At 41.8% G+C, this 26,722-nt stretch overlaps 1 protein-coding gene across 1 annotated transcript; it reads right to left on the bottom strand.

The window, feature by feature from the left end:
- Positions 1-11,694: 11,694 nt before the first annotated feature.
- Positions 11,695-25,454, bottom strand: LOC140500374 (lymphocyte antigen 6D-like). Its single transcript, XM_072602900.1, has 3 exons — positions 25,077-25,454; positions 21,338-21,436; positions 11,695-12,727 (listed from the first exon to the last, which is right to left on the bottom strand). Exons 1-3 carry the CDS (start codon positions 25,129-25,131, stop codon positions 12,495-12,497), a joined length of 387 nt encoding a protein of 128 aa, XP_072459001.1. The 5' UTR covers positions 25,132-25,454; the 3' UTR covers positions 11,695-12,494.
- Positions 25,455-26,722: the final 1,268 nt, after the last annotated feature.

Below are 26,722 nucleotides of genomic sequence, written 5' to 3'. Positions count from 1 at the left end.
TACTAGCTTAAACCTCTATCTGCCTCAGTTACTTCAATGGTAAAATGGAGAGCATAATAACACCCACCTTCCAGGGTTGCCATGAAGGTCAAATGAGATAATATTTGTGAAGTTCCTTGCAAACCTTAAAATACTATGTGAATACTATCTATTTATTGTTGTTAGAGAGAGGGGAACCTCTAAGTCAAGAAGACCATTTCTGATACATACTGGCTGTATAAGCTAACCTCTTAGTGTGTGGACTTCCATTGATATAAAGTTTCCTCTCCTAGACAATTCTTGTATCAGTGAAATCACTGGTCTACTTTCTATTCATAAAAAGAAGAAATATTCTATTTATATTAGAATAAGCATGTCCAAAATGGAAAACATTATCTTTCCCACAAAACCTGACCATTTTTTGAACTTCTCTATTTCTGTTCATGGTTATCACCATCTTTTCAAACTTCAAATGAGAAATCTTGGGAGTCTTTTTTGACTCTTGTTTTCCTCTCCTCTAGTTAGCTGCTATCTTATCCATTCATTTCTTCTTAGTCTCAATCCAATCATAGCCTTCTGCTGCTGCCATCTTAGTTCAATGACTTCTACCCACTGTTTACAGTCCGCTAAAGCCAAATATGGTACATCTAAACCATCTTCCCCATAACAATATTTCAAATGTGGAGTGGACATTCCCCAGCGCTTTCAAACAATCAGCTGACTTGTTTTGGGGTACATTCAATACTTTGAGACTTCAATCTGGGATTCAGAAGAAGAGTGAGGTTGAAGACACAGATGTGGCAGTCATTTGCACAGAGGTGGTAAATAAATCTATAGGAATGGATGACATTCTCAGAAGGAGTGGGGCAGAGCTGAGACAGTTACTAAATAGGAAAAAGGAAAGGGACTGAGGAAGGACACTGAGAGAGACAGGAGGATGCTCGGGAGAGAACAATATCTTGGAAGTCAAAGAAGAAAATGATATTTAAAAGGAGAGACTAGCCAATAGAATTGGAGTAAAGACAACCAGAAATGTCTTTAATTGAATTTATCAAGGTGAGGCTAGGTGACTGTCAAGCATACTAATTTACCTGAACTGTCCTGTAGGCCTAGTTTTAGCTAAATTTTTAGTTCTCCATAATTTTTCTTGGCACAGAATCCCATGTCCAGACATCTGTCTCTGCTCTGGCCTGAAACAAAGATGACCCTTGTCCTCAGATAAGCTTTATGACTATATCCTGCATAATAGACTGGGAAGTGGAAAAAAAAAGAGTTTTTGCTGATGGTGACACAATTAGATGAATTCAGAATTGGTTGATTGATGGGACTCAAAGAACGATTATTAATGGTTGATATATAATGGACTTGGAAAGACATCTCTAATGAAGTCCCCTAGGGATCTCTGTTGGGCCCTTTGCTATTTAATATTTTCAACAACAACTTGGATAAAGATGGTACCCTTATAAAATCTACAGATAGCTTAAGGCCAGAGGGGTAATTAATACATTGGATGACTGAACCAAGACCCCTCTAAAAAGTATTGACTGTATAGATTGCTGGACTGAATCTAAAGAAGATGAAATTTAATAGGGATAATTATGAAGTTTTACACTAAGGAGCTACAAAGTTGATTTCACAAGGGCAAGATAGGGGAGATAGGGTTAGATAAGAGCTTGTCTGAAAAACAACTCAGGGTTTTAGTCAACTGTAAACTCATTATGGGTCAAGAGACTGAAAAGATAATCAAAAAATGGTCATTGAAGTTTTGGTTTTAATAAGGAAAAAATGGTGTCCAGGACTGAGGGAATAGTGGACAACTGTCTTCTTTAGCTGTTGTCTGCCTTGGCCAGACTTCTATATACTGTGATTAGTTGGAACCACAGTTAAGCAGAGACACTGAAAAGTTGGAGAGTGTCCACAGGAGGTCACCCAGGATGGAGAAACACCTTGAGCCCCTGCCCTAGAAGGATTATTTGAATTGAAGAAGAGTAGTCAGGAAAAGAAAACAAGAAGGGGCAATTAGAGAGGTAGAAGACAGTGGGATAAATGCGTTTTGATTGACTAATTAGTCTTTGAAACTGACCCACCTCCAGCCCTCCTTAGTAGCATTGCCCAAATCTGGAGTCAGTTACTTGAGTGAAGATCTCAACTGGAGGAGTTATGCTACCCCTGAACAACACACTGGCAATCTCCCTCAGTGCCCAGATCCTGACTCCCCATAGCCAGTACAGACTCTAATAAGTGAATGTCCCCAGGGAGTAGAAACCATTTTAGGAGAAGATACATCTGACATTGTGGAATTTCAGTTTTTTTTCACTATCCATAAATAATGTGGCCTTGTTCGGTTTGGAACTCTCTTCTGTGACTCAGTGACTCAGTTAGTCAGTCTACAAGCATTTGGGAAGCAATTTCTGTATGACAACCAATGTGCTGAGTGCTGGGGATCCAAAGGAAATCTAACACACCATTCGTAGCCTCAAGGACCTCTCATACTCATGGGGGAAACAATATGCAAATAACTAGATATATACATAATATATACATTGAGGTCTGTCTGTGTTTATGCTTCATTCCGAAGGAAGGCACTAGTAGTAGTGGGGGAGGGGTAAGGAGTAGGAGGGAAAGGCTCCTGAAGAAAATAGGATTGGAGCTGGGTCTTGAAGGAAGCCAGGGAGCAGAGGGAGGATTGGCATTCCAAGTTTGGGAGGCGGACAGTGACTAGGAGAGATTGTTGTGGGTTAGGGACAGTAAGGTCAGTGTCTCCGGACTGCAGAGTATGTAGAGAAGAGTTAGTATGAAAGTCTGGTAGGGTGGGAAGGGGGTGGGGGAGCAGATAGTGAAGAGCCTTAAAATACATAAAGAGGATTTTACTTTGGGGGCAGCTAGGTGGTTCAGTGGTTAAAGCATTGGACTTGGAGTCAGGAAGACTCATCTTCATGAGTTCAATTCTGGCTTAAGACACCTACTAGTTATGTGACCCTGGGCAAGTCACTTCACCTTGTTTGCCTCAGTTTCCTCCAGGAGAAAGAAATGTACCCCTCCAGTATCTTTGCCAAGAAAACCCCAAATGGGGTCATGAAGAGTTGGATACAACTGAAAATTTTATATTTGATCCCGAAGGTAATAGGTATCCAAGGGAGTTTTTGAGAAAAAAAGTTGACAAGTTTAGATGTACGTTGTAGTGATTTCACTTTGGCAGCTGAGTGGAGGCTGGACTGGAGTGGGGTGAGACCTTAGGCAGTGAGAAAAACTATAAGTCTGTTGCAATAGTCTAGTTGCAACATGATGAGATGTTGGCAGCTGGGTGGCGCAGTGGATAGAGAACTGGGTCTGGAGTCAGGAAGCTCATCTTCCTTAGTTCAAATCTGACCTCAGACACCTACTAGCAGTGTGACCCTGGGCAAGTCACTTAGCCCTGTTTGCCCCAGTTTCCTCATCTGTAAAATGAGCTGAAGAAAGACATGGAAAATCACTGTAATATCTTTGCCAAGAAAATGGGGTCACCAAGAATTGGACATGACTGGAAAATGACTCAACAACAACACAGAGGTGATGAGAGCCTATGATAGGGTGGTAGCTATATGAGTGAAGATAAGGGGATGTATGTGATAAATATGAAAGTAGAAAGAACCATACTTGGCAACAGATTGGATATATGGAGTGAGTGTAAAAGAAGCTTCCTTCACAGGTGAAATTGTGGGTGCTAGGCACTCTGCGCATGAGTAGTTGTCTGGAGTGTGTTTTCCTGTTCTTTTGATCAATCAGCAAGCATCTGCTATGTGTCTACTATTTGCCAGACCTTTAAGATACAAAGCTAAAACAAAGCAGTCACTGACTTTGGGGAGTTTCCTTGAGTCAGGGGATAAACATGTCCATTGATAATTCTCTCCAAGATGAATCCAAAGGAATGGGTTCGTGGAGGAAGTAGCACCTCAGACCACTTTCTGCCACCCTTCAGGGAGGTGGGTATAATGTAGGTCTTCAGGAGCATGTCAGAGGCTGAGAAGCAATCCTTGATTGTGATCTGCTCAAGGAAAAAGCAGCCTTCAGGGCCCTTTACGACTTGGGAGTGCCCTGAGATGCAACACATGCTGCTCCCCACTAGCTTTAACCCCAGGAACCCAAGTAGTACCTCTTAGGTAGACTATGGGCAAGCTGGAAGAATATGATCCATTCTCACCTCCACTGCCATCTGCCCCCAACGGCATTGGCATACTCCCAGGTACCAGAATCCCAAGCAATGGGTCCCCGGCATCATCTTTGCTTAAGGAAGATTAATCTGGCAGCCGTGGTGGGATGGGATACTGGGCAGATGCTATAGCATCTGGAGAAAGAGATCTGGACGGCTGTTCTTTGAGAATCCAGGTCCTGTTCCTTACTGGTTACATGATGCAACTTGGAGAGTCACTATACCACCCTTCGCCTCAGTTTCCTCCTCTGTAAAATGAATTTGTTGGACAGAATGATGTTTAAAACCCTGTCTAGTTCTGATGCCCCATGGCCCACTCCCCAAAACTGTACAAATGTGTACTTTTAAAAGTTACATTTTCCCGTTAGCCAGAAGAGGGCAGTGTCTTCATTGTCTGTGCTACGGACTGGGAAGTTTCTAAGTCTGACAAACCCAATGTCCCCAGGACCACCACAAGAGGGGGCCCACAAGATGTTTTATGGACGATGTGATCTGAAGTGTGGCATTGCCTTCCACAGTAAAGGTGAAATCAAAGGAAGCAGTTTAATCACTCTCATTTGCACCCTCATCCACTCCACATGTATAAACACACATGTACATACACGCACACAAACGTGTACAATATAAAAACACATGCACAGACATACATATATGTTGACATGCATATACATGCATATCACATACCGTACAACACATGTGAAATGTAGGTGCACATGACACACAGGTACATAGTATAACATAGTATATATACATATGCATGTATGTTTCTATACACACATATAAAATATGTGTTCACACATGCATATGTATGTATCTGTATCCAGATAGATATACACACATATGTGTGTGTGTGTGTGTGTGTGTGTGTAACACAATCAATTTGAGATCTGATGAGTATGAGTCCTGTCCCCACCAGTCTCTCCCCTGGTACAGTTTGTAACTTTCCTTGTCTTTTTGTCCTGCACGTAATTCCTGTCCCCAGACTTCCAAAAATCCCCTTGGAGGATTCTTAAATATCACAGATAGTTAATGAGTTCCACTGCAACACCTCATCTCTCCTTAGTTTTTTAAAATCCTTCTCTTTTGCTACAATCACAGCCTTAAAGGTTCATGGAGCAAGCACCAAATGGGATTGGAGGGGCCTCCTAGTGCAACTTCCTCATTTTACAGATGGGGAAACTGAGGGTCTAGAAAAGTTATGTGACTTGTCCCAGGTAACAAGTGTCAGGGCTGGGCTTCAAACTCCAGTCCTTTGCTTTCAGACTGATACTCTTTCCACTGAGCCACATTATTCCTCTACATCATGATATATTGGATAGGTTGTTGAACTTGAAGGTACAAAGACCCAAGTTCAAATCTGACATCAGACACTTATTAGACGTGTGACCTTGGACAAGATTCTTGACCTCTCTCATACTCAGTTTCCACATCTATAAAATGGGGGAAATAATAGCACCTACCTCCCAGGGTTGCTGTGAGGATCCAGTGAGATCAGCAGAGTGCCTGGCACATGGTAGGCATTTAAATGCTAGTTTCCTTCCTTCTCACAGCCTCGGTTTCCTCATCTCAAAAAATTTGGGAAAATAATGGCACCTATATCACAGTACTGTTTTGAAAGTCAAATGAGATTTGACCTCCCTTTCTATACCCATACATATAAGTGTGCTCTGCAAATCTTTAAGTGCCATGTTAATGTTAGCTATTATTAAATCTTTGATGTGCCTTCTTATACACGAGTTATCTTTCATAGTATTAAACCATAGGATTTAGAATTGGAATGGACTTTAATCCATCCTATTCATTTCACTGGTGAGGATACTGAGACTCAGAGAGGATCATGTAGCAAGGAAGTGGATGAGCCAGAATTTGAACCCAGGTCTCCTAATGCCAAGTCTAACACTCTTTTTACTTCACCATGAGACCTAGTTAAGCACATTGTGACATTTCCACATTTTCCTATGGATCAGTTGCTGCTGTGGCTCTTTCTGAGGAGAATCTGATATTCCATGGGTCCCAGCCCAGGAGAATGTGGTATTAAAGAGACAGGTTTTGGGATAGGGGTGGGGGTGGTGGGAGGCTGTTTTCTGACTTTGTTAAGAAGTAAGAAGACTTCTCCTCTTCCCTCTCCCAAAGGAGGAAGGGGATGGTCTGTGGGTGGGTCTCCGCCATATTGGTAGCTATGTGACCTTGATTCCTTAGTGATATTCACTGCTCACATATATAGTGCAAAGGTGTTCACCCCAATTTGATGGAGAAGGAAACTGAGGCTCAGAGATGGAAGATGATCTACGTAGGATTCCACAACTGGTAAGTCTCAAGACTAGAGGATTTGAATCCAGATATTAATCTTCCAAGTTCATTCCTTTTTCTTCTGCACCATTGTAGGTAGATAGTGCAGTGGGCTAGGAGTCAGGAAGACCTGAATTCGAATCCTGTCTCAGATATTAGCTGTGTGACCCTTAAGTCACTGAGTCTGTCTCAGTCTCTGTTTCCTCCTTTGGAAAGTGGGAATAGTAATAGTACCTCCCTTACAGGGTCATTGTGAGGATCCAATGTTATATGTGCAGTGCTTTGCAAACCTTAAAGAGCTATATGAATGTTAGCTCCTGTTGTTGTTATGCTGGGCTAGAGAAGACAGCTGAGGCTTCCTGGCTGGGACTGGCCATTAACACCTTAATGGTGCAATGTGACACCTGACTTATGAGGGATAAGGATATAGCCTACTGCATACCTTTGCCTTTCTTCCTAATATCCTTCTTCAGTTGGAACAATCTGTGAAGGGTGGGAAGAGGGAAAAGGAAAGACTTTTTCAAGTCCATCTCCCATCCAGAAAAAGCTAATTAACAGAGTTGAGTAGAGGGTGGAAAATCCCTGGGCATATATTTGTTGTTGTCATTCCAGTTATTTCTGACTCTTCATGACCCCATTTGGGGTTTCCTTGGGCAAAGATACTGGAGTAATTTGCCATTTCCTTCTCCAGTTCATTTTATAGATGAAGAAACTGAGGCAAAACAGGGTTAAATGACTTGTCCACAGCCACACAACTAATAAATGTCTGAGGCAGGATTTGAACTCAGGAAGAGGAGTCTTCTTGACTCCAGGTCAAACACTCTGGCACCACCTAGTGGAGTGGGAAAATCCTTACAAAACTCTTGTCTTCCTTCAAGGCTTAGCTCAGGTGGTTCTTCTGAGAAGCCTTTCCTGATCTTTGTGGCTATTATTCTTTCTTCCTTCAAATTATCTTGTCTCCCCTCAAATTTATCTCTGGATATACTGTATCTCCTTGTCCATTCTGAGGAGGATATAAGTTCCTTGAGGGTAAGGGTTATTTTGTTTTCATCTTTGTATCACTAGCATCTAGCCTAGTGCCTGACGTATAGGAAGACCTTAATAAATTATCATTGAATTGAATTGAATAATTATAAATGAGAGAAGCCCCAGTTGTAGAGGTGGTGACTCTTTTCTCCTTTCCTATAAACTCCCACTTTTCAGGGATTATTTTGTCATCCCATATTTTGTTTCTTCAAAAGCCCTTAATTTTGTAGAGGTATCTTTTCTACAAAATAGGGAAGGAGGAGGAGGTCAAATCCCAGATACTATCTGCTCTGTAATTTAGTAGATCGTTGTCAAAAATTATTATGGGGAAAATTAATCACCCCGTGGCCTCACTGTGATGCTGTTTGGATTTATGTAGGCTAATCCTCTAACAACATGTATGTATACCAGTTCATCACCAGACCCATATTAAAAGCCTTTACAGCTTGGTAGAATGTGCCAGAGCTTATATTTTGCTGGCAGAGCCTATGAGAATGCAGGTTCACCTGTGAGCCATAGTGAAGCTTTACAGGAGGATTCCTGTGGAGCTTGTACTTCCAAGAAAATGGCAGGGCACAGTTTGTAGTTTCTTTCTGTTATGAAATTCTGTGATGTGAGCCAACCTCCAGAAGTACAATGAATGACTGTAGAAACTTTGAGATCTTAGGAAATGGGAGGTGTTACCTGTTGGGTGAAAGTGTGGTATTATGTCTTATGTATTATGTCTTCTGTTGTCTTTAATTTTAGACCTTGATTTCAGACCCAGAGATAGGAAGTGATCTTTATAGAGTCATCATGAATTCAGAGCTTGAGGGCAGAATTTCCCATCAGATCAGGGACTTCTGAATCATTCTTTAATAGAGAAAAGAGAGAAGTGGAAAGGTATACAAATGAGCCAATGACAGAGGTAGAAAAGATTGATTTTAAGTGTTCCCAGATTTCATCAGGAGTTAGCATCTTCATCCATACAAATGTGGGATATGCCTTATCACTAGTCAATTTCCCCCTGGACAAAAAGTCAAGAGGCTGGTGAAGCATCTCTTTTTATCCTTCCTAGCCCTTCCTCCCCCACCAAAATAGATATTTAAATTCTATATTCCTTTTATGCTGTTTATTTAATGCTTTCAATGGTATTTGAAAGTTGATTTTCCCTAGGTAAAGATTAGATAACTCTTAATTGCTTCCAAGTCATGTCTGTTTTTCATTGCATACCAAAATGATAATAGGGAAATGTCAGTGGTTAGACTGAATATACAGAATTCAAACACATTGGAGGTCCTCATCTCTGGTCAGTTGTTGGGATTTATCAAACCTGGGGCTTGTTGAGTTGTAATGATTTATATTGTATTCTTAAACTCCTTCTAAAAGCAGGGAGATTCCTATGATACTGAGAACCATTGCCTCTGAGTTAAAGAACAAAACGTAACTGCGAATTCTCTAATTGTTTATGTTGCCATACTGCTTCAAATACAGGGGGTTCAGACAAAACATTTAGCTTTCCATGTAAGGAAGTCAGTTATGAGTTGAGGAAGGCTACACTCAAACCTGCCCCCTTTGTTGGATTCCAGCATGGTCTGGGAGGATCAGCTCTGTGCGATTTTTTTTGGAGGTAGTAAACCCTTCCTCAGTCAAATTCTGCTTTCCGTAATCATACCTGATAATTAAATCAAAATCTAGGTAAAATGATATCCATTGTGTTTCCCTGATCTGCTCATATAGTTATTTGGAGGTTATTCTGGTTACTCTTTGTGACCACCACATCCTCTTCCAGATATTCACTAACTATTTCTTTAATAAAAATTTTGCCAGAAATTGAAATAAATCTCACTGGTCTATTATTCGCAGACTCTAATCTTACTCTCCCTTCTCTTTCTTTTTCTTCCTTCATTTTTTTTTTGAAAGTTGGAACAACATTGTTTTTTTTCCATTCTTGAAGTACCTTTCCCATTTGTCATGGTCTTTCAAAAATGATAGACAACCCCACAATCAAATCCAATAATTCTTGCAGTTTCTTAAGCTATAGTTCTTCAGGGCTTTGGGATTTGAATTCATCCAGGGCAATTAAATACCCTTTTCCTATCTTTCTGTTTGTCCTAGGCACAAACTCTTCATTAGTCATTTTTGTTTTCTGTTGTAGTCCAAAGATTATTTTCACTGGTGGAAAAAAACAGAAGCTAAATAGCAGTTGATCAATTTTGCCCTTTCTCTGTCCTCAGTGATCACCACCTCATGCTCTCCAGCAGCAGTTCCAGCTGTTCCTTGGGCTTCTTTCCTCCCTTCTCCCAATATAACTTTAAGAACCACTCTTTTTATTGTTCTGAGATTTTATACCTCTGATACTTCTCAGAGAAGTCTCATAGACCCTTCATTTGTCACCTGCCCCTGCTTTTATCTGCTGTACATGTTTTGTTTTGTTTTTTTTTAAAGTCCAAGTCGGTTAGTGAGTTCCTTGTGCATCCACATTAGTCTTTAGACAACTATCCCTTGTTCTCACCACTGGAACTGTTTCTCTTTTTGTCTCCAAACTTTTATCACAGGCTACCTTCTCTTATAGAATTTTAGACCCTGGGAAAGTGCTAATTCTTTCTCGGGACTCTTTTAATTCTTCTGTCCTAAAATTTAGGGCACATGCTAGACTGTGACCAGCTTTCCTCTCCTGCATCACAAATTCTAATATGATATGGTCATTGCTCTCTAAAGTTCCTCTTGATTTCATCTTGGTAATCAGTTCTTCCTTGTTCATGAAAACCAGATCCAGAACAGCAATTCCTGTGGTTGGTTCCTTTACATTTGTAGGATGAAATTATCATTAAGTTATGTGAAGAAATTATTAACAGCTCTATTTTGGGCAAAGAGAGAAAGAGCAGCCTCTAGCAGATATCTGAATAATTGAAATCCCACATCAATAGCATATCATGCTCCTGATCTCTTTCCCAGACTCTTTATCTATTTCCTTTTTCTGTCCAGGTGACCTGCAGGATATTCTGAGGACAATATCACTTTGGTCCTTGACTTCATTTTTGACTTAATTATTAATTACTTAATTAATTATTACAATATTGACTTAACATTTTTCACCATATTTCCATATTTCAGTTATTGGATTTCCTCATATTTTTCTTAATATACAATGCTTATCTCCACCCCCTTTACTGATCTTGTTTCTTTTGAAAGAGGTGTATTTTCATAATAAGGGTCTGGTGCATGCTTAGAATGCCTCAGATGGCATGTCCACATGGAGGACAGTAGGGAGATGCCACAAAGAGAACCATAAAGATGTGTAAGGGATATGCCTTGGAGAGGCAGAGGTCGGAGCATGAGTAGATATTCTGTAACTGGTTCTGGGTGGCTAGCTATGTGTGGAAAAGGAGGACTTTTGATTAGCTGGGTGCCATTCAAAGAGGGCTATTAGCTTCAGCTACTCTTTCTTTGCCTTGGTGCTATTGGGAGAGCTTAGTGAGCAGTGGAGATAGTGGATGGAACTTGTGGCCTGCTAATGGCCCAGATCATTCCCCCAGAACAAGGCCCTCAGAATTCTATCCTTCCAAAATTCAGATTTGCAGGTAGTATCACATAGATGCCCTCAAGTTAGGGAAGGAGTAGTGCCACTCTCAGAGTCCCAGATTGCCAGAGTCTAGGTTGGTAGCCAACCAAGCTTGATGTTCTGCTTACTGATATACCTCATTCTTGTGCTCACAGGTTGGAACTAGCAGTTAGGGATCTTAGATTTAGGTCTTTCTTCAGTCTGACTCATTCTGGGACTTGAACACATCCCTTCCTCTCTTGGGTTGCAGATTCTTATTCTGAAAAATGGGGGTAAGGTGATGGTAGGGGGTTGTATTAGATGATCTCTAGGTTCTCTTTCAGCTTGAATGTTCAATAATAGGGGAAAGCCAAGGGTCCAGATCTAGGGCATGGATCATGGATGTTGGTGTTGGGATTACGAGGCAAGAAGAAGGCAGTAGGGAAGACCTTAAGAATTGCACGTATGTATCTCCCTCCAAACTCAGAATAAACTTAATTTTAGTCATAAACTCAGCCCTTCCTAATCCTAGCCCCACACTGAGGCCATAGACCATCTTAGTCCTTATCACGGGCTAAGTCTATATCCTGGGATCTCTGAGTTCTCTGGGTTCAAAGCGGACACAAAGGGCATTTTATTTACTTTTATTATTTTTCCTCACACAACAGCCCTGTGAGGTAGGTAGGCACATCTCTGATTCAGGTAATATGGCACCATTTACCCCAAACCCAGCTCCTCAGCTTCCCCCCATCCTATTTCCATTTAGGGAAAACTTAATGTCCAAGATGCTTCTATCCCCCTGCCAATATTGCTCATAGGATGGGTTCAAGGAAATCATGTACCTTTCATCTCCATCCCCCATCCCATCTCCAAGCCACAAGGTCATGTGATGATGGAGTGACCCATTTAAGGGGGACATGATTAAAAGTTGCCCCTTTTCAGTGAAGCCTCCTTTAATTGGGTCATCCACCCTGACCGGCTTTGAGTGGGTCATGTTGAGCCTCCCAAGGATTAAAGAGGGGAAGGGGACTTGAGGCTGAGTAGGACAGAGGTAGAAAAGAAGAAAGAAGGAAGTGATTATTTAATTAAAACATTAAAATTTCACAGTTCCCCCATGGCTGCTTCCCTTGCCCTCCCAAGTGTGGCTGTAGTACCCCCAAACAGAAAACTTTTTCTATCCTCAAGGAATAGAAAAACAGTAGGGAAAAGATCAGCACCCCAGGTAAGAAAGGGAAGAGAAAAGGTATAAGAGAAACAGTAATACTGGGAGCTGGCCAGGCTCATACCCAAGGAGCCAGACCACTGGACAGAGTGCCCGTTCTGGATTCCCTGCAAGAACTGGGGAAAGGAGTAAGACCCTGTCTGGTGGACCTTTTCTCCTGGGAGGAAATCTGTCCTTTGGTGTTGAAGGTTCTGCCCTGAGTAAAGAGATCTTGAGAAAAGAAGACTTTAGGGACAGTAGAGGGAGAAAGGACAAGAACAATCTCCTCACCAGGAAGCTTGGAGGAGCACCCATAGAAGGCTGGTGGAGACACCCACCCACAGAACCCCTCGGCTGATGGCTAGGCTAGCAGAAGCATCTGTCTCCACTTTCCCATTGCATCGATTTGTGTGGCAGCAGGCAACAGAAATGGCATGTCCATCAGTTGAAATGGTGCTGTTCGGGCATGCCGGGGCACAGGACTTCATCACCAGGATATGGTTGGGGTTGATTGAGTTGACTGGAATTAGGAGAGAAGAAAGAAAAGAGATGGGTGAGTATGATAGAGCACTCTAGATTCTGCTGTATGAGAGAAACTGACATTTACCATTGATTCAGCATGCTCCACCCAGACTCTTTTTCTTAAAAACCTATACATGGTCCTAAACATTCTTCTCAAATTGAATTTGGTTGCAGAGATTCCCCTGATTAGCTCCATCTGACTGGATGCTTCTTTATTGTACATCCCAAATCATCACAACATCAGAGAATCTCAGAGTTGGAGGGGTCTTCGGGAATAGTTCAACTCAATTCAGGATTCCCTATCACAAGCGGATATTCAATTACCACTTGGAGACTTCCCATGGTGAGGAACTCATGGTTTTCTTAGGTAGCTCATGTAACTTTGGGACAGCTCCAGGGATGGGTATGCTGATAAATGTTTAACAGCTCTCTAGGAGGCGGGGGAACATTCACAGGATATACTTTTAAGTTTAATTTGCATTGTTAGTTTTTTGCCATCACTTTCTTAAGTCTAGACAAGTAACAAAACAATAAAGCAAGCCTTGATTTGTAGCATTTCCCAATTTCCATTGTGTAAATGCTTACACTGAAAATATAAAATTTGGCTAGTCTGAGCTGTTGCCAGCACAACTCTGGACAGCTCCGTTAGTTAGGAAGTGTTTTCTTACACTAAACCTTACAATATCCTCTTGCAATAGAAGCTGATACTTGTTACAAGGAGCTCAGAGAGAATGTCCAAATTTCTGATTAGGACTACAGGCATGTGGAATCAAATGCAGAAACTATTGGCCAAGCTTGGGAATCCATTAATTATAAGGAGATTTCCATTGCTGGGGTAGGAATCAAGTTAGAGCCAATTCAATCCTATACAATTCAATAAGCATTATTAAGTGCCTACTATGTGCTAGGTACTCCGCTACATAATTGGCACATGAAGATAAGGAAGTGTTTGAGTTCAAGGAATTTATGTTCTATTATATTGTCACTTTAATTTGTCCATAAATCTGTTTGCAAGTCAGTATAGGGTGTGGCAGGGAAAGGAGAAAGGCTATGTCAATATAATGCAGTGGTATGACGTAGATTTAGGAAAGAACACTTGTCTAAGGTACCAAAGGATTTGTGTTCAAATCTTATTTGCTACTTATTACCTCTATGTCCCTGGACAAGTTACTTTGCCTGTGTGGGTCTGATTTTTTTCATCTGTCAATTGAGAAGTTTCAACTAGATGAATTCCAAGACCCCTCCCAATTCTTAATCTTATGATTAAGGTATTAGGGAGACCTGGGTTCAAATCCTGTATCAGATGTTTTGTGATCCTTGAGTGAGTTAGTCACTCAATCTCTCTCAGCTTCAGTTTCATTATCTGTAAAATAGGGATAAAAATATACCTACCTAACTCTCAAGGTTGTTGCAAGGATCAAATGAGATAATATTTGTAAAGAACTTTGCAAACTTTAAAGTGTTATATAATTATTATTAATAATAATTTTTATATTAATATTGCTTAACTCAGTATCACTGTGAAGATTATGAGATAATATATGCAAAGTACTTTGCAAATCCTAAAGTGCTTTATCGATTGCTGTTATTATCATTAGTAACTTGTTATGAGATCACTTTATGATCTTCCAAACCTGGAGAAATAAAAGTTATCATAGCCTCTAAATTCCTGATGAATTGGAGAGTTGACAGTTATCAGGGAAATCACTGACTGGGGGGAAAAAAAGAAGATGGCCACATTTGCAAAGAGACCAACCACCTTTTTTTTTCTTTGCTATGAGGTGAGCTCAGATGTAAGGGAGCTTGATACTAGATAGAATATTGGATTTGGAGAAAAGAAGACCTGAGTTCAAATCTTATCTCCAACCTTACTAGCTGTGTGTGACTCTAGAAATATCACTAAAGCTTTAGTTTCCTCAGTTTATAAAATCAGGATACGAATAGATCTTACTTCTCAGGGTCCTTGTGAGGATCAAATGAGATAAACCTAGGTAAACCTTAAAGCACTTTGTAAGTGCTAGTTAAGAGCAGCGAGGTGACACAGTGGATAGAGCCCTGGACCTGGAGTCAGGAATATATAAATTCAAATTTGACCCCCAATACTTACTAGCTGTGTGATCTTGGGCAAGCCACTTAGCCCGATTTGCTTCAGTTTCCTCATCTGTAAAACTAACTGGAGAAAGAAATGGCAGACCACTCCTACTCCAGTATCTTTGCCACGGAAACACTAACTAGGATCATGAAGAGTTGGGCATGACTGAAGAGAATGAACAGCAACAGAATGCTAGCTATTATTGTTAGTAAGTGAGGAAGGAAGAAAAATCGGTGTTATCATTGCCTGCAGAGACTTGAAGGGCTCTTAACTGGACATTTTTCTATGTAGCACAAGAGCATAGAACTAGGCGCATTGGGAGAAAGACCGGAAGCCTGTGAATTTTAATGGAAAGAAATTATTGTGGTCTCCTTTAATTGGTTCATCCACCCTGACTGGTCTTGAGCAGGTTAGGTGGAGCCTCCCAAGGATTAAAGAGGGGAAGGGGACTCGAGGTTGAGTAGGACAAAGGTAGAAAAGAAGAAAGAAGTGATTATTTAATTAAAACATTAAAATTTCACAGTTCCCCCATGACCTCTTCCCTTACCCTCCCAAGTATGATTGTACCACCCCCAAACAGAAAACTTTTTTCTATCCTCAAGGAACAGAAAAACAGTAGGGAAAAGATCAGCACCCCAGGTAAGAAAGGGAAGAGAAAAGGTATAAGAGAAACAGTAATACTGGGAGCTAGCCAGTGCCAATCCCACGAGGAAATGAGTTGATTTGGAGGCGGGAGGATCTGTCTGGTTCTGGAAGTGTTCAAAAAAGAAGTTAGACTGGATACAAGATTTAGATCTAGAAGGAACCTTAGAGATTGATTATCTAGGTCAAGTACCCTTTTGGCATCATGGACTTCGTTGGCAATCTGGTAAACCCTATGGGCTGTTTCTCTAAATGCTTTTAAATGAATAAAATAAAGCTCATAGTATTATAATGGACACTAATTCTATTGAAATAAAGATAAAATCCTTTTCCCATCCAACTTCACAGGCCCCCCTGAAATCTATTGTCTGTGCATCTGAGGTTAAGAATTCCTGCTCTAGTCCATTCCTGTCATTTTGCAGATGAAAATCTTGGAGAGATGGGGAGAAGATGAAGAATATGGGACCTTGAGGATGATTCATTCTCTTCCCCCTACTCTGCCCCAACCACATCCCCAGAAATCCAGGCCTGGTTCTAATGGGTAGACCCAGCCCTAGTATTTAGAGAGCCCCCTCCCATTTATTTCCTCCTCATCCTTCAAGGCTTAACTGAATGCTTACTACTTTTTTTATCAAACCTCCTCTGATATTCCCAACCACACGTAGCCTTTCTGTCCTCTGAAAACTTACATCCTTGGCTCAGTTTCTCTCTTGCAGATCATACATCATTCTGCCTCGGTATGAGATTTAGCTGTGTCCATGTGTCTTATCTCCCCCCCCAGGCTGTGAGTGCCCTGAGGGCAAGTATAGCTCGGACTTCTCTAAGTAGGCTCATGCTCAACCCTAGACTCCTGCAGACAGCAGGGGCATAAGATATGTTTGTTCATTCAGTAAATAAATGGGGAAAAAAGAAACCCAAGTACTTTTGCCTCCCTTTCTACCACCACACTAGCAAGTGATATTTGGCTTCTTACATTTTCTGGAGCCCTTGGTCTGGATCTCTCCTATAACTCTCTCCATGTGTTAATGTACATAGGAAAATTAGCCTCAAATTAAAATGAGGGATTTGCTCCCCAGTAAGACTGGGTGGGATAAGTTCTTTAAGGAAAAGCCCAGCTTCCTCATCTGAAGAATGAGGTTCAGTTAGATGTCCTTCAAACCCTAGTTGTAATGTTGTATGATAGTACGATATAGTGTACGATTGCTGTCATTGTTAGTGTTCCATAGCCCCACTTGACTCTGGGGCTAGTGGTATGGGTTGGGACCCTATTCACATTTTATACCTCCCCTGGGGCTTAGCACAGACCTCTACCTACAGTAGGTATTTGAATGTTTGCTGAGTTGAATTGAACTCAAGGAGGCCCTTGGAAAAGTAGAATTCATAAATAATGTTATGCGGTACTGGGAGCTCAACCCTCTCCAAAGGATGAAAGCTAGTGTTTAATATAATAATGGAATCATAGGGTTTAGAGGAGCAGGTTATGGGATCTTTGAACCCAAAGCCCTTATTTTACAGAAGTGTAACTGAGGACCAGAAAAGTGAAGTGAGAATTTAGAATCAATTTGTTGGGGGGAGGGGGGGGAGTTCAGTGACAGTGTTACTAACCTATAAGACGTATGAGAGATGAGGAGATAACCACAGCTTCCATTTAAATTCCCCCCACACATACAATAAGAGGAAAGAAGTGTGTTAGTACAAAGAGTGGTAGTTCCATTTTACAGGTGTGGAAATGGAGGCACAGAGAGGAAAGGCACATGTCCAAGATCACAGAGCTGATGTTGCTAAATGATTACCCTCAGTACTTAGATCTGGAGCTGGGGAGAGATGAGAAGGATGTTTCTGATAGACAGAAATCTGGTCAGGGTGCGGGTGAAGAGAGGGATTCCAGATAGTCTGCGTTGGGTGGGGAAGGGGGAAAACAAGAGATATGAACTGGTATAAGCTCTAAGAGGGCAGGGATGGCATCTGAGCCATACTTTATAGCTTTGAGCTCCCTTAACTCCAAGCGTAGGATTCTTTTTGATAAATGTTTGTTGAATGAAAGAATGATAGCACCCCTTAACACCCTTCACTCTCTCTAGAGCATGAATTTCTAAAGATTAGCTCAGACTACAGATGGAGCCATTCAGAAAAAAAAAAAAAACATAATGAGACAGAGATAATTTTCTTGTAATTGGAATAATTGATCACAGGGTCACAAGCTTGGGAGTGGGAAGACACCTTAAAGGCTATGCTTCCAAGAGAAGTGACTTTCTTAAAGTCATACATGGAGCCAGTAAAGGATTCACACCCAGGGTTCTTTGCACTACATTGTTACCTCTTGTAATTCTCTATCCCTTTTCCAGCTCTACCATCCTCTGATTCTTGGGAGTTGGGGAGCCCAGGGTGGCTCCCCCACTCATCTCTAGACTAACATCCAAGTCCTTCTACCACATCAAGCTCTTGCACCCCTGGAATTCAAGATAATAATAGCCTTCTAGGTCCACGGCCTGGCAACTGTTATTTGTGGATTTTGAAGCCCCTCTAGGCCTGTCATTAAGCAGTTATGGGAGGTGTTGTGTGTGTGTGTGTGTGTGTGTGTGTGTGTGTGTGTGTGTGTGTGTGTATTATCTGGCCATCATCTTTGGGTTCATGTGGTGCCATGCTAGTCCTGGGGCAGGCATTATTCCCATGAGTGATAGGAGACACAGAGATGGTGAGTCACCCCCTTCAGGGGACCTGGCACCTGGAAACCTAAACTGGTAAGATAGCTTGGGTCACCAATCTTCATTGATGCCCACTTCCTGACCTTATTGACTCAAAAACTGGGAGCACAATTAGCTTTTAGGAACCTCAGGACTTAGAAACAGGTGAAGTCAAGGATTTACAAAACAGGCCAAGATTAGGGAATAGAAAATTTAGGAGTAGAGGCCCTTCTCCATTCAAAACAATGAACATGTATTAAACAGGCACCCAAGTCCTGGTCTCTCTGCTTTTTTCCCCCACGCATACAAAAAGAAAAATAAAAGAGCACAGTTCATGCCATCAAGGGGCTCACAATCTAGGGAGAGGGAGAGAAGACAACACAGACATAAGTAAGTAGGAAAGGAAGTGGGAGGGATCCAGGAAAAGTGTTAAGAAATACTCTAGGAGGGAGAGATCATTTCTATATAGGAAAAAGTGGGAGAAGGGAAAGGATCAGGGAAAGCTTCCTTGAGAAGGTTGTACCTGAGCTGATTTCAACAGACAGCCTAGGCCTTGGGCTCTAGGATACCTCAGTATCGTTATATGATTTAGAGTATCAGTGCTGAAACAGACCTCAGAGATCATCCAGTTCAGCCCCTTCATTTTACACATGAGGAAACTGAGGCCAGAGAAGGAAATAGAATTCTATTCTTCTGACTTTCGGGGTTCTTTCCACTATACCAAGCTATTTTATTCACTCTAGGACGTACATAACTATTAATGGCTTAATGTGAGACCTCCTCTCTGGGAGCCTGGCATTTTAGCTGGGGACTGAGTCTCAGGCCAAAGGAATGAACCTCTAATAGAGGAATTGTAGGTCCTATGATGGTGAAGGGAGGGAGAAAATTTGGATTAGGGTGTCAGGGTAGATACTTCTAGAGTATCTTAGCCTCCCCTCCATTTAAATAGCATCTCTTCCAGATAAGGCTTAATGGATAAAATTCCACAGGAATCTAATTGCTTATGATTTCCCCTGGAGATATTTAGAATAGATATCCTTTGCCTTAAGCAAATTTGTTGTTTTTCATTCGTTTCAGTCATGTCTGACTTTCTATAATTCCATTTGGGGTTTTCTTGGCAGAGATATTGGCGTGTTTGGCCATTTTTTTTCTCTAGCTCATTTTACAGATAAGGAAACTGAGGCAAGCAGGGTTAAGTGACTTGCCCAGGGTCACATAGCTAATAAGTCTGAGGTTGGACTTGAACTCAGATCTTTCTGACTCTAGGCTGAGTGCTCTCTCTGTGCCACTTATCTATGGCGGCTGCCCCTTCAAGCAGATAGACTTTGTGAAATCCTCCGTTCCTTCTTTTAATTATTTACTTCCTTTCCCCACTCCCCCATATAACTTGTTAATACATATTTGTATAAGCTTGATCTCTCCTCGTTAGACTGTGAACTCATGAAGAGCAAGGGCTGCCTTTTGCCTCATTTTTTATCCTCAGTGCTTAGAACAGTGCCTGGTACATAGTAGGCACTTAATAAATGGTTTATTGACTGAATGACTGACCTACTTACTATAGATGTGAGGAAAGCTCAAGAATTATAAGATGGGAGCCCATATCATTAAAAATGACGTTCATACCCCATTTTAATCTACAGACTTTATTTAATCTCTGCCCTCTTGCCTCGCCCTGGGGCATATCTCAATATAGCACAGCACCTCTTTGGGGGGGATATAGAGAGGAGAAAGAATTTGGCCAGCAACAGCTGATCTGGGATGATTGCATCCTATGAGAAAACTCCTCCTCCTCCAGGGAGTCTTCCATGATGAGCCTCTTTTGTGGCACCTGGATTGCTTCCCTACTCTGTGTTCTCTAGCAGGGTGTATTTAATTTTTAATAGGCTAGTTAGTGACGCAATCAAGAATGAAACAACAACAACAGCTAACATTTATGTGACGCTTTGAAGTTGTTCAAGAGTTTTTTACATGACATCTCGTTTGAGCCCCATAATCCCTATATAATCATTTCTCCACAGGTATTATTATCCCACTTTTACAAATGAGGAAACTGAGCTCAGGGAGAAGTGACTTAGCTATGAACCACAGAGCCAGGATTTGAATCCAAGGCTTCCTTATTCCAAATGCTACATCAACGCTTTGTGCATATTTTCAGATATCAGAATACATTGCGTGACTTTGAAGACACAGAAGGCAACATGGTAGACTGGGAATGTTTCAGATCTAAGGCCAGAAGACACAGGTTTGTATCCTAACTCTGACATTTACTTGCTCTGAGACCATGGGCATCTCACCTAGCCTTAGTTACCATGTAAGTAAAATAGGAATAATAAGTACCCTGAATCCTTTCTAAGCTCAAATAAGGTGATATGGCTGTAAAGGACTTGGGAAAGTTTGAAGGACTATGGAAAGGCTGGCCATTACTTCAGTGTTCCAAGACAATTGGAAGCAGCCTCTGATGTTTTTGTCCTGTCTGTCCTTCTAGGCTGTACCTATCAGGGAGAACCATTCTCTGATCAGACTGGAGAATCCCCAGTGACAGAGGCTCTACAGAATCACAGAATCTGCTCTTTCTTTTCTTAACTTCTGGTGTCTACGGAGCTCTGCCCCCAAGTAGCCCCTCATTCAGCATACATTAACTCTCGCTGACCAGGCACGGACTTCTGCCTTGGGTCTAGAGCACAATCAGGAAGACTGGCTAGTCCTTTTGCTTAGGATTTCTCCATCACAAGGCCATGGCAAGTTATGCTAGATAGATACCTGATGGATGCAGTGGATAGGGTTCAGGTCTGAGTTCAAATCTAGCCTCAGACACTTTACTAGCTATGTGAACCTTTCTCTTCCTGCCTACCCCAGTTTCCTCATCTGTGAAGTCTACCTCCTAGGGTTGTTGTGAGGATAAAATGAGATAATATTGTAAAAGCTCTTTGTAAATTTTAAAGCATTTTATAAATACTACTATGATTATGAGCTGGTTTGGAGGCTGCCCAGGGCAGGGGAATGAGGAGGGAACAGTTCTGAGCTTTATTGGGGTGGGGGGTGGGAAGGGGAATTGTGCCCTGTGGGGCAACCTTTTGCCTCATTAGAGGTTTTAGCCAGGTCTCACTCCCTAGCCCATGTCCCGACCTGGGGCAAGGGGAAGTTAGAGGGAATGGGGACCAGGGAGAGGGCGGGCTGTGGGAATACTCACTTGCCCGGGTAATAAGACAGTACTTGTCTGTTGGGGAGCATTCGACAGGAGCTCGGCAGCTCTCAGGCCCACAGCACACATGGCATTCTAGGGAGTGAGCTAGGGGAGGAAAGGAATGATAAGGAAGGTCAAACAGAGGATGGAGAGCTGGGATTGGAGAGGTCAGGGCTTCCTTGCGGGATTATAGATCAAGCCTCTGGTCTATGGGAGCCTTTCTCTGTGGGAGGGAGCAGCAAGGACCCCATGCAGGATTAACTCTGCCGCCTGACCTTCAGGGACTGGCCTAGCTGTCCTCTGTGTCTCTGCATGTGGAGTAAGAAGAGAAATAGGAAACGATGAAGTGACAGAAGTCCAAGGTCATGTAGAGTCACAGCAATTTAGAGTCTTATCACAATATACATACACTTATATACACATACATACCTACTCATGATACATATGTACACAATGCACCTAAACAATTCACACATATACATACATGCATACATGCACAATATACACTTACATGCTTGCACATACCACATATATACATGCTATGCACTCAAAAATATATACAACATACACAGGAATATACATATTCACAAACGTACATGTACACATATAGTCACACATACATATACACATACATTCACATATACATATTATTGAAATCTCCTGGTCACTTTTCCTCTTGCTACCTCTGAGGGTCACACAGAGAAAGGTTACTCTTTCCTATGACATCTCCCCAAATATTTGCAGGCCTGAATCACGCCCCCCTCCCTCTATTCAACTCCCCTTTCCTTGCATAAAGTCCCAGAATATTTTAGCTGGAAAGGACCTTAGAGATCATCTTTAGTCTAATAGCTTCATTTTACAGATGAGGAAACTGAGGCAGAGAGGTAGGAAGGGACTTGCCTGAAACCACAGAACTAGCCTGAGGCAAAGCCAGGCCTTGAGCCCAGTTTTCTGACTCAAGAACTAATGACCTTTTCATTATACCACATTGCAAACTGAGGCTCAGAAAAGGGAAAACTTGCCCAGGGCAAAGAGCTAGAAAAATAATACCACTAATTCTCATTTTCCCAGTGCTTTGAACTTTGCAAAGTGTTTTTCTTACTCCGGTCCTGGGAAAGTGGGAATGGACTCATCACTAGCCACATTTTACAGATGAGGGATCTGAGACTCACAGTGGCAGTGACTTGTCCAGCACCAGAGTCAGTAAGTGGCAAAACCAGGATTTGAATTCAGACCTTCCACCTCCACATTTAGGCCTCTTTCCATATCATCACCCCGTTCCCCAGAGGTAACTCCCGGGAGAATGTAAGAATATGGCGGATCTCCCATCCTCTTGGGGATGGATGGGTAGGGAACATTCCAGAAAGTCCTCAAAAGGTTCCACAAATCTAATTACTATTCACTTATTCAAAAATACTTACTGAGCATGGATCATGTGCCAGGCTCTGGGCTTGGCACAGAGGGGTGAGCAGAGATGAATGAGAAACAGCCCCTATCTTCATGAAGTTTACATTCTCAAAGGGATTCCAGCATGGATACAGGTCACTACAGTACCAGGTGGGACTTGAAAGGGCCATAGGAGAGGGACAGAAATGGGGGTGCAGACATCCTTGGAAAGGGGATGGGGTAATCTCTGCATGAGTAAATCAAGGAAGATTCCATGAGAAGAGGCATTTGACACAAGTCGTCATTGAGATGGGTGGAATAGTATTTACCTTAGATCAAGTTGTTTAAGGGATTGCAAAATGAGTCCAAACTGATGGCAGGATGGGCATCAAAATCCCAAGCAACCTGAGCCCTCTCAGCTGCGCAGTCGCTTCCCAGCACCATCTCTACTGCAGGGTCCCACCCAGGTTTTCCCCAGAAGAGTGCTTCCCTAATCCAGAAATAATGACCCCCTTCCCCCAAAACAACTAACCTCCTACTTCATTAGGGAAATGCATCTTAGCTGGCTGTTAGGAAGTGATTCCCTATCAAAGTGTGAGTGAATGATAACCTCTAATAATGGCTGATAACAGTGTGGTTCCATTGTCTTAGATTAGGAACCATCAGATAGAGCTTTCAGTCCCAGAGTGGTTGTGAGTATCAAATATTGTTTGCCTCAGTTTCCTCATCTGTAAAATGAGCTGGAGAAGGAAATGGCAAACTACTCCAGTAAGTTTGCCAAGAAAACTCACATCTGCTTTCCTTACATTAAGTCCCAAGCTCCAAAAAATGATATACCCCGGCCAATTGACCATCCCACTCTGGTCCTCAGTTCTTAACTCATACAATGGTGATGACAGTAATATAGGCACAGTTTCTGCAATGACTATTGTAAGGTCAAATGAGCTTTCTTATATTTAAAGCACTTTGCCCACTACACATCTTCAGAAATGCAACTCAACACTTGTTTACTAAATGCCTATTGTATACAGTCCCATTCAACAGACATTTTGGGGAGCCCTAACTAGGTGCCAGATGCTATTTGAGATGCTAGGTAATACTAAGTCATATTTCTATAACACTTTAAGATTTACAAAGTAGTTTTCTGGAAACAACCATGTGAGGTGGCGAGTTTGAATGTTATGAATCCCATTTTACAGATGGAGAAATGAACGCTCAGAGAAAGGGATTGACTTATCCAAGTAATAAGTTTCCAAGCTGAGAGATGAATTCAGGTCCCACAAACTAGTGGATGTGATCACTACTTTTTCATAATACCTCTCCCAGGGGGACTTGCTTTTTAAAAGGGCTGCTGATTAACCCAATGAAATGAGTCTCTAAAGGTGAAATTTCAGGGGAGTTGTCTTTGGTTAAAATTAGTCTTTCACAGAACCCTTCAATTGTTGTTTAATGGATTAGTCATGTCTGACTCTTTGTGATCCCATTTGGAGTTTTCTTGGTAAAGATACTGGAATGATTTGCTATTTTCTTCTCCAGCTCATTTTATGAATGAGGAAATTGAGGCAAACAGGGTTAAGTGACTTGCTCAGGGTCATCCAGCTAGTAAGTATATGAGGCCAGATTTAACTCCGGTCCTTCTGACTGTAGGTCCAGAGCTGTATCCACTGTGCTATCTAGCTGCCCCAGAACCCTTCAGGTTCTACAATAAAACAATCCTGGATACAGATCATGTAGCTGTGAAGCGCCTTGAAATTGTACATAGGAGACCTGGTTTCTGTACCTGGTTCTGCCATCTACTACCTGTATGTTCTTGGGCATCATGTCCCCTGTTTTGGCTTATCCAGTTCAAAATCCTGTAATCCTATGACCTGAGTTCAAGTTCTGTCTTTGTTACCAACAAGTTACTTCCCCTCCTTTGAGACTCAGTTTTCCCATATGTAAAAGGTATATCAAAATACTTAAACTCCTTATATCAAAAAATTATTATGAAGAAATGGTTTAGAAATGTGAACTATTAATACCTTTAAAAAAGACATATATATCTACATATACTATATGTATGTGTGTACCTATATGACAGTGTATGTATATGGAGAAATGGGTTTAATTTCAGTAAATGTCACATAAAAGAGGATAACTCCAAATGAACACAAACCCACTCTGTACAGAAAGATTTTAAGTGCAGGTCTCAGAAACACAATATGGGTTCCTCAAATAAACTATGCCCAATTCTATTGACTGTTTCTCCATCCCCAGAACTTCCCTGCGGTCTTATCTCAACCTTCTGTCTGTTATCCTCCCCACCACCACCATCATCACCACCACCAGAGATAACCTGGGCAGGTAGAGTCGGTCTTACCAAAATTCACACACAAGGCAGCCAAAAGAAACAGGGCAGGCAGACAGAGCTTCATTGTGGGGGGTGTCCTCAACGGGGCTGGAGACGGGAGGAGGGCATCTCGTAGGCGCCTTTATATGGCCTTATCCCAGAACGGCTTGAGGGCTTCCTGGGCCCTGCTAATTGAACTAGCCAATTAGCCCAGAAAAAACAGCAGCCTGAGTCACTAGCTGGAACCTGCTCACCCTGCACTGGGGCCTTCTCTTTTCCTCCTTTGTGAGATGGGCTCCATTCCAGCTCTCTCAGGGGTCTTAAGGATCCTAGGACTCAGAATTGGAGGGATCTTAGAGGTCATCCAATTTGAGTTTCCTCTTTTGATGTGGAAACTGAGGCCCAGAAAGGGCTGCCTAGGGTCAAAAAGGAAGTAAATGACAGTTAGAATTCAAGACTCTCTTTGTCCCCCTTCCCCTATTTCCAGATTTTTAGGACTCTTAAGATCATGGCTCCAGAGATGAGCCTCAGAGACCACCTGGCCCAACCCCCTCATTTTACAGAAGAGGAAGTTGAGGTCCAAAGAAGTTAAATGACTTATCCAAAGTCCCACAGGCTAGTAAGTTTACAGGCAGAATTTCAACTCAGGTCCCGTGTCTTGAAAGTCAGTGTTCTTTTCACTGAAAGCTTCCTTTAACCCCATGGCTAAAGATGCCCCTTCTCTTCCTTCCATCCCACACTCTTAGATCGCCTTCCATTTACCCTGTATATCTAGTATGTACATAGCTTTTTGCATGTTGTCCCCTGCCCCCCCTCAGAATGGGAGCTCCTTGAGATCAGCGACTCTGTTTTTGCCTTTACTTATACCCCTAGTATTTAACTCAGTGCCTGGGGGTTCTCATTATTGACTTTAAAATGAAAAAAAAAACAACATAAAATTGAACAAGGATATAGCAGGAAACTTGAAAATAGCTTGAAATACCACTCATAAATCTTAAAGGTGCTGCCTCTTCCCATCCCCCAAAGAATGGGAAGTGGAAACAAAACAGACTTGGCATTGAGCTCTTATATAGATCAGAAGCATTCTTAGGTGGCACACGTGAACACACAACACACATGAACACAGAATGGCAGAGAAAAAGACCACACGAAATGCTCAATTGGCAGCTTCCAAACCTTTTCATTTGGCAGGGCTTCTTAAACTTTTTTCCCATTTTGGCAACATTTTTGGCCTTGCTTGGTGTAAAGGCATGTACTGCGCAAAGTGTGCATTCTGTGTGCTCGGAACCAAGGCTGCAGTGACCTTGCATGATGCAACATGGGCAAGTGCTGCCAGAAAAATCTCAGATTTGTTACGTTTGATTTTTAATTAATTTTTGGTCATTGGACATTCAGAAATCTTTTACTGTTATCAAATTCCTCACCACCCTGTATGGAGTCAAGACCCACAGTTTAAGAAGTGCTGATTAGAGAATGTTAATAGGAGAAGAATTTTCATTGAAGAGTCAGATGTTAAGCTTCCACTGTTTGCTTTACACAAATGACCTCCTCTGAGCTTCACAACAATCCTGTAAGTTAAGTATTACAGATGTGATTAACTCCATTTTACAAAGGAGGAAACTGAGGTTCAGAAAAGATAAGTAACTTGTCTAGAGTCACATAACCAGAGAATACCA

Source organism: Notamacropus eugenii, chromosome 4, assembly GCF_028372415.1.
Source record: "Notamacropus eugenii isolate mMacEug1 chromosome 4, mMacEug1.pri_v2, whole genome shotgun sequence".
Classification (NCBI taxonomy): domain Eukaryota; kingdom Metazoa; phylum Chordata; class Mammalia; order Diprotodontia; family Macropodidae; genus Notamacropus; species Notamacropus eugenii.
This window is presented reverse-complemented; position numbering and strand designations above follow the sequence as displayed.

Coding starts and splice junctions, on each gene's coding strand:
- LOC140500374 (XM_072602900.1), bottom strand. CDS start 25,131: ATGAAGCTCTGTCTGCCTGCCCTGTTTCTTTTGGCTGCCTTGTGTGTG. Junction 21,437..25,076: donor TGCCTTGTGTGTGAATTTTG/GTAAGACCGACT, acceptor TTCCTCCCCTAG/CTCACTCCCTAGAATGCCAT. Junction 12,728..21,337: donor CTGTCTTATTACCCGGGCAA/GTGAGTATTCCC, acceptor TCCTAATTCCAG/TCAACTCAATCAACCCCAAC.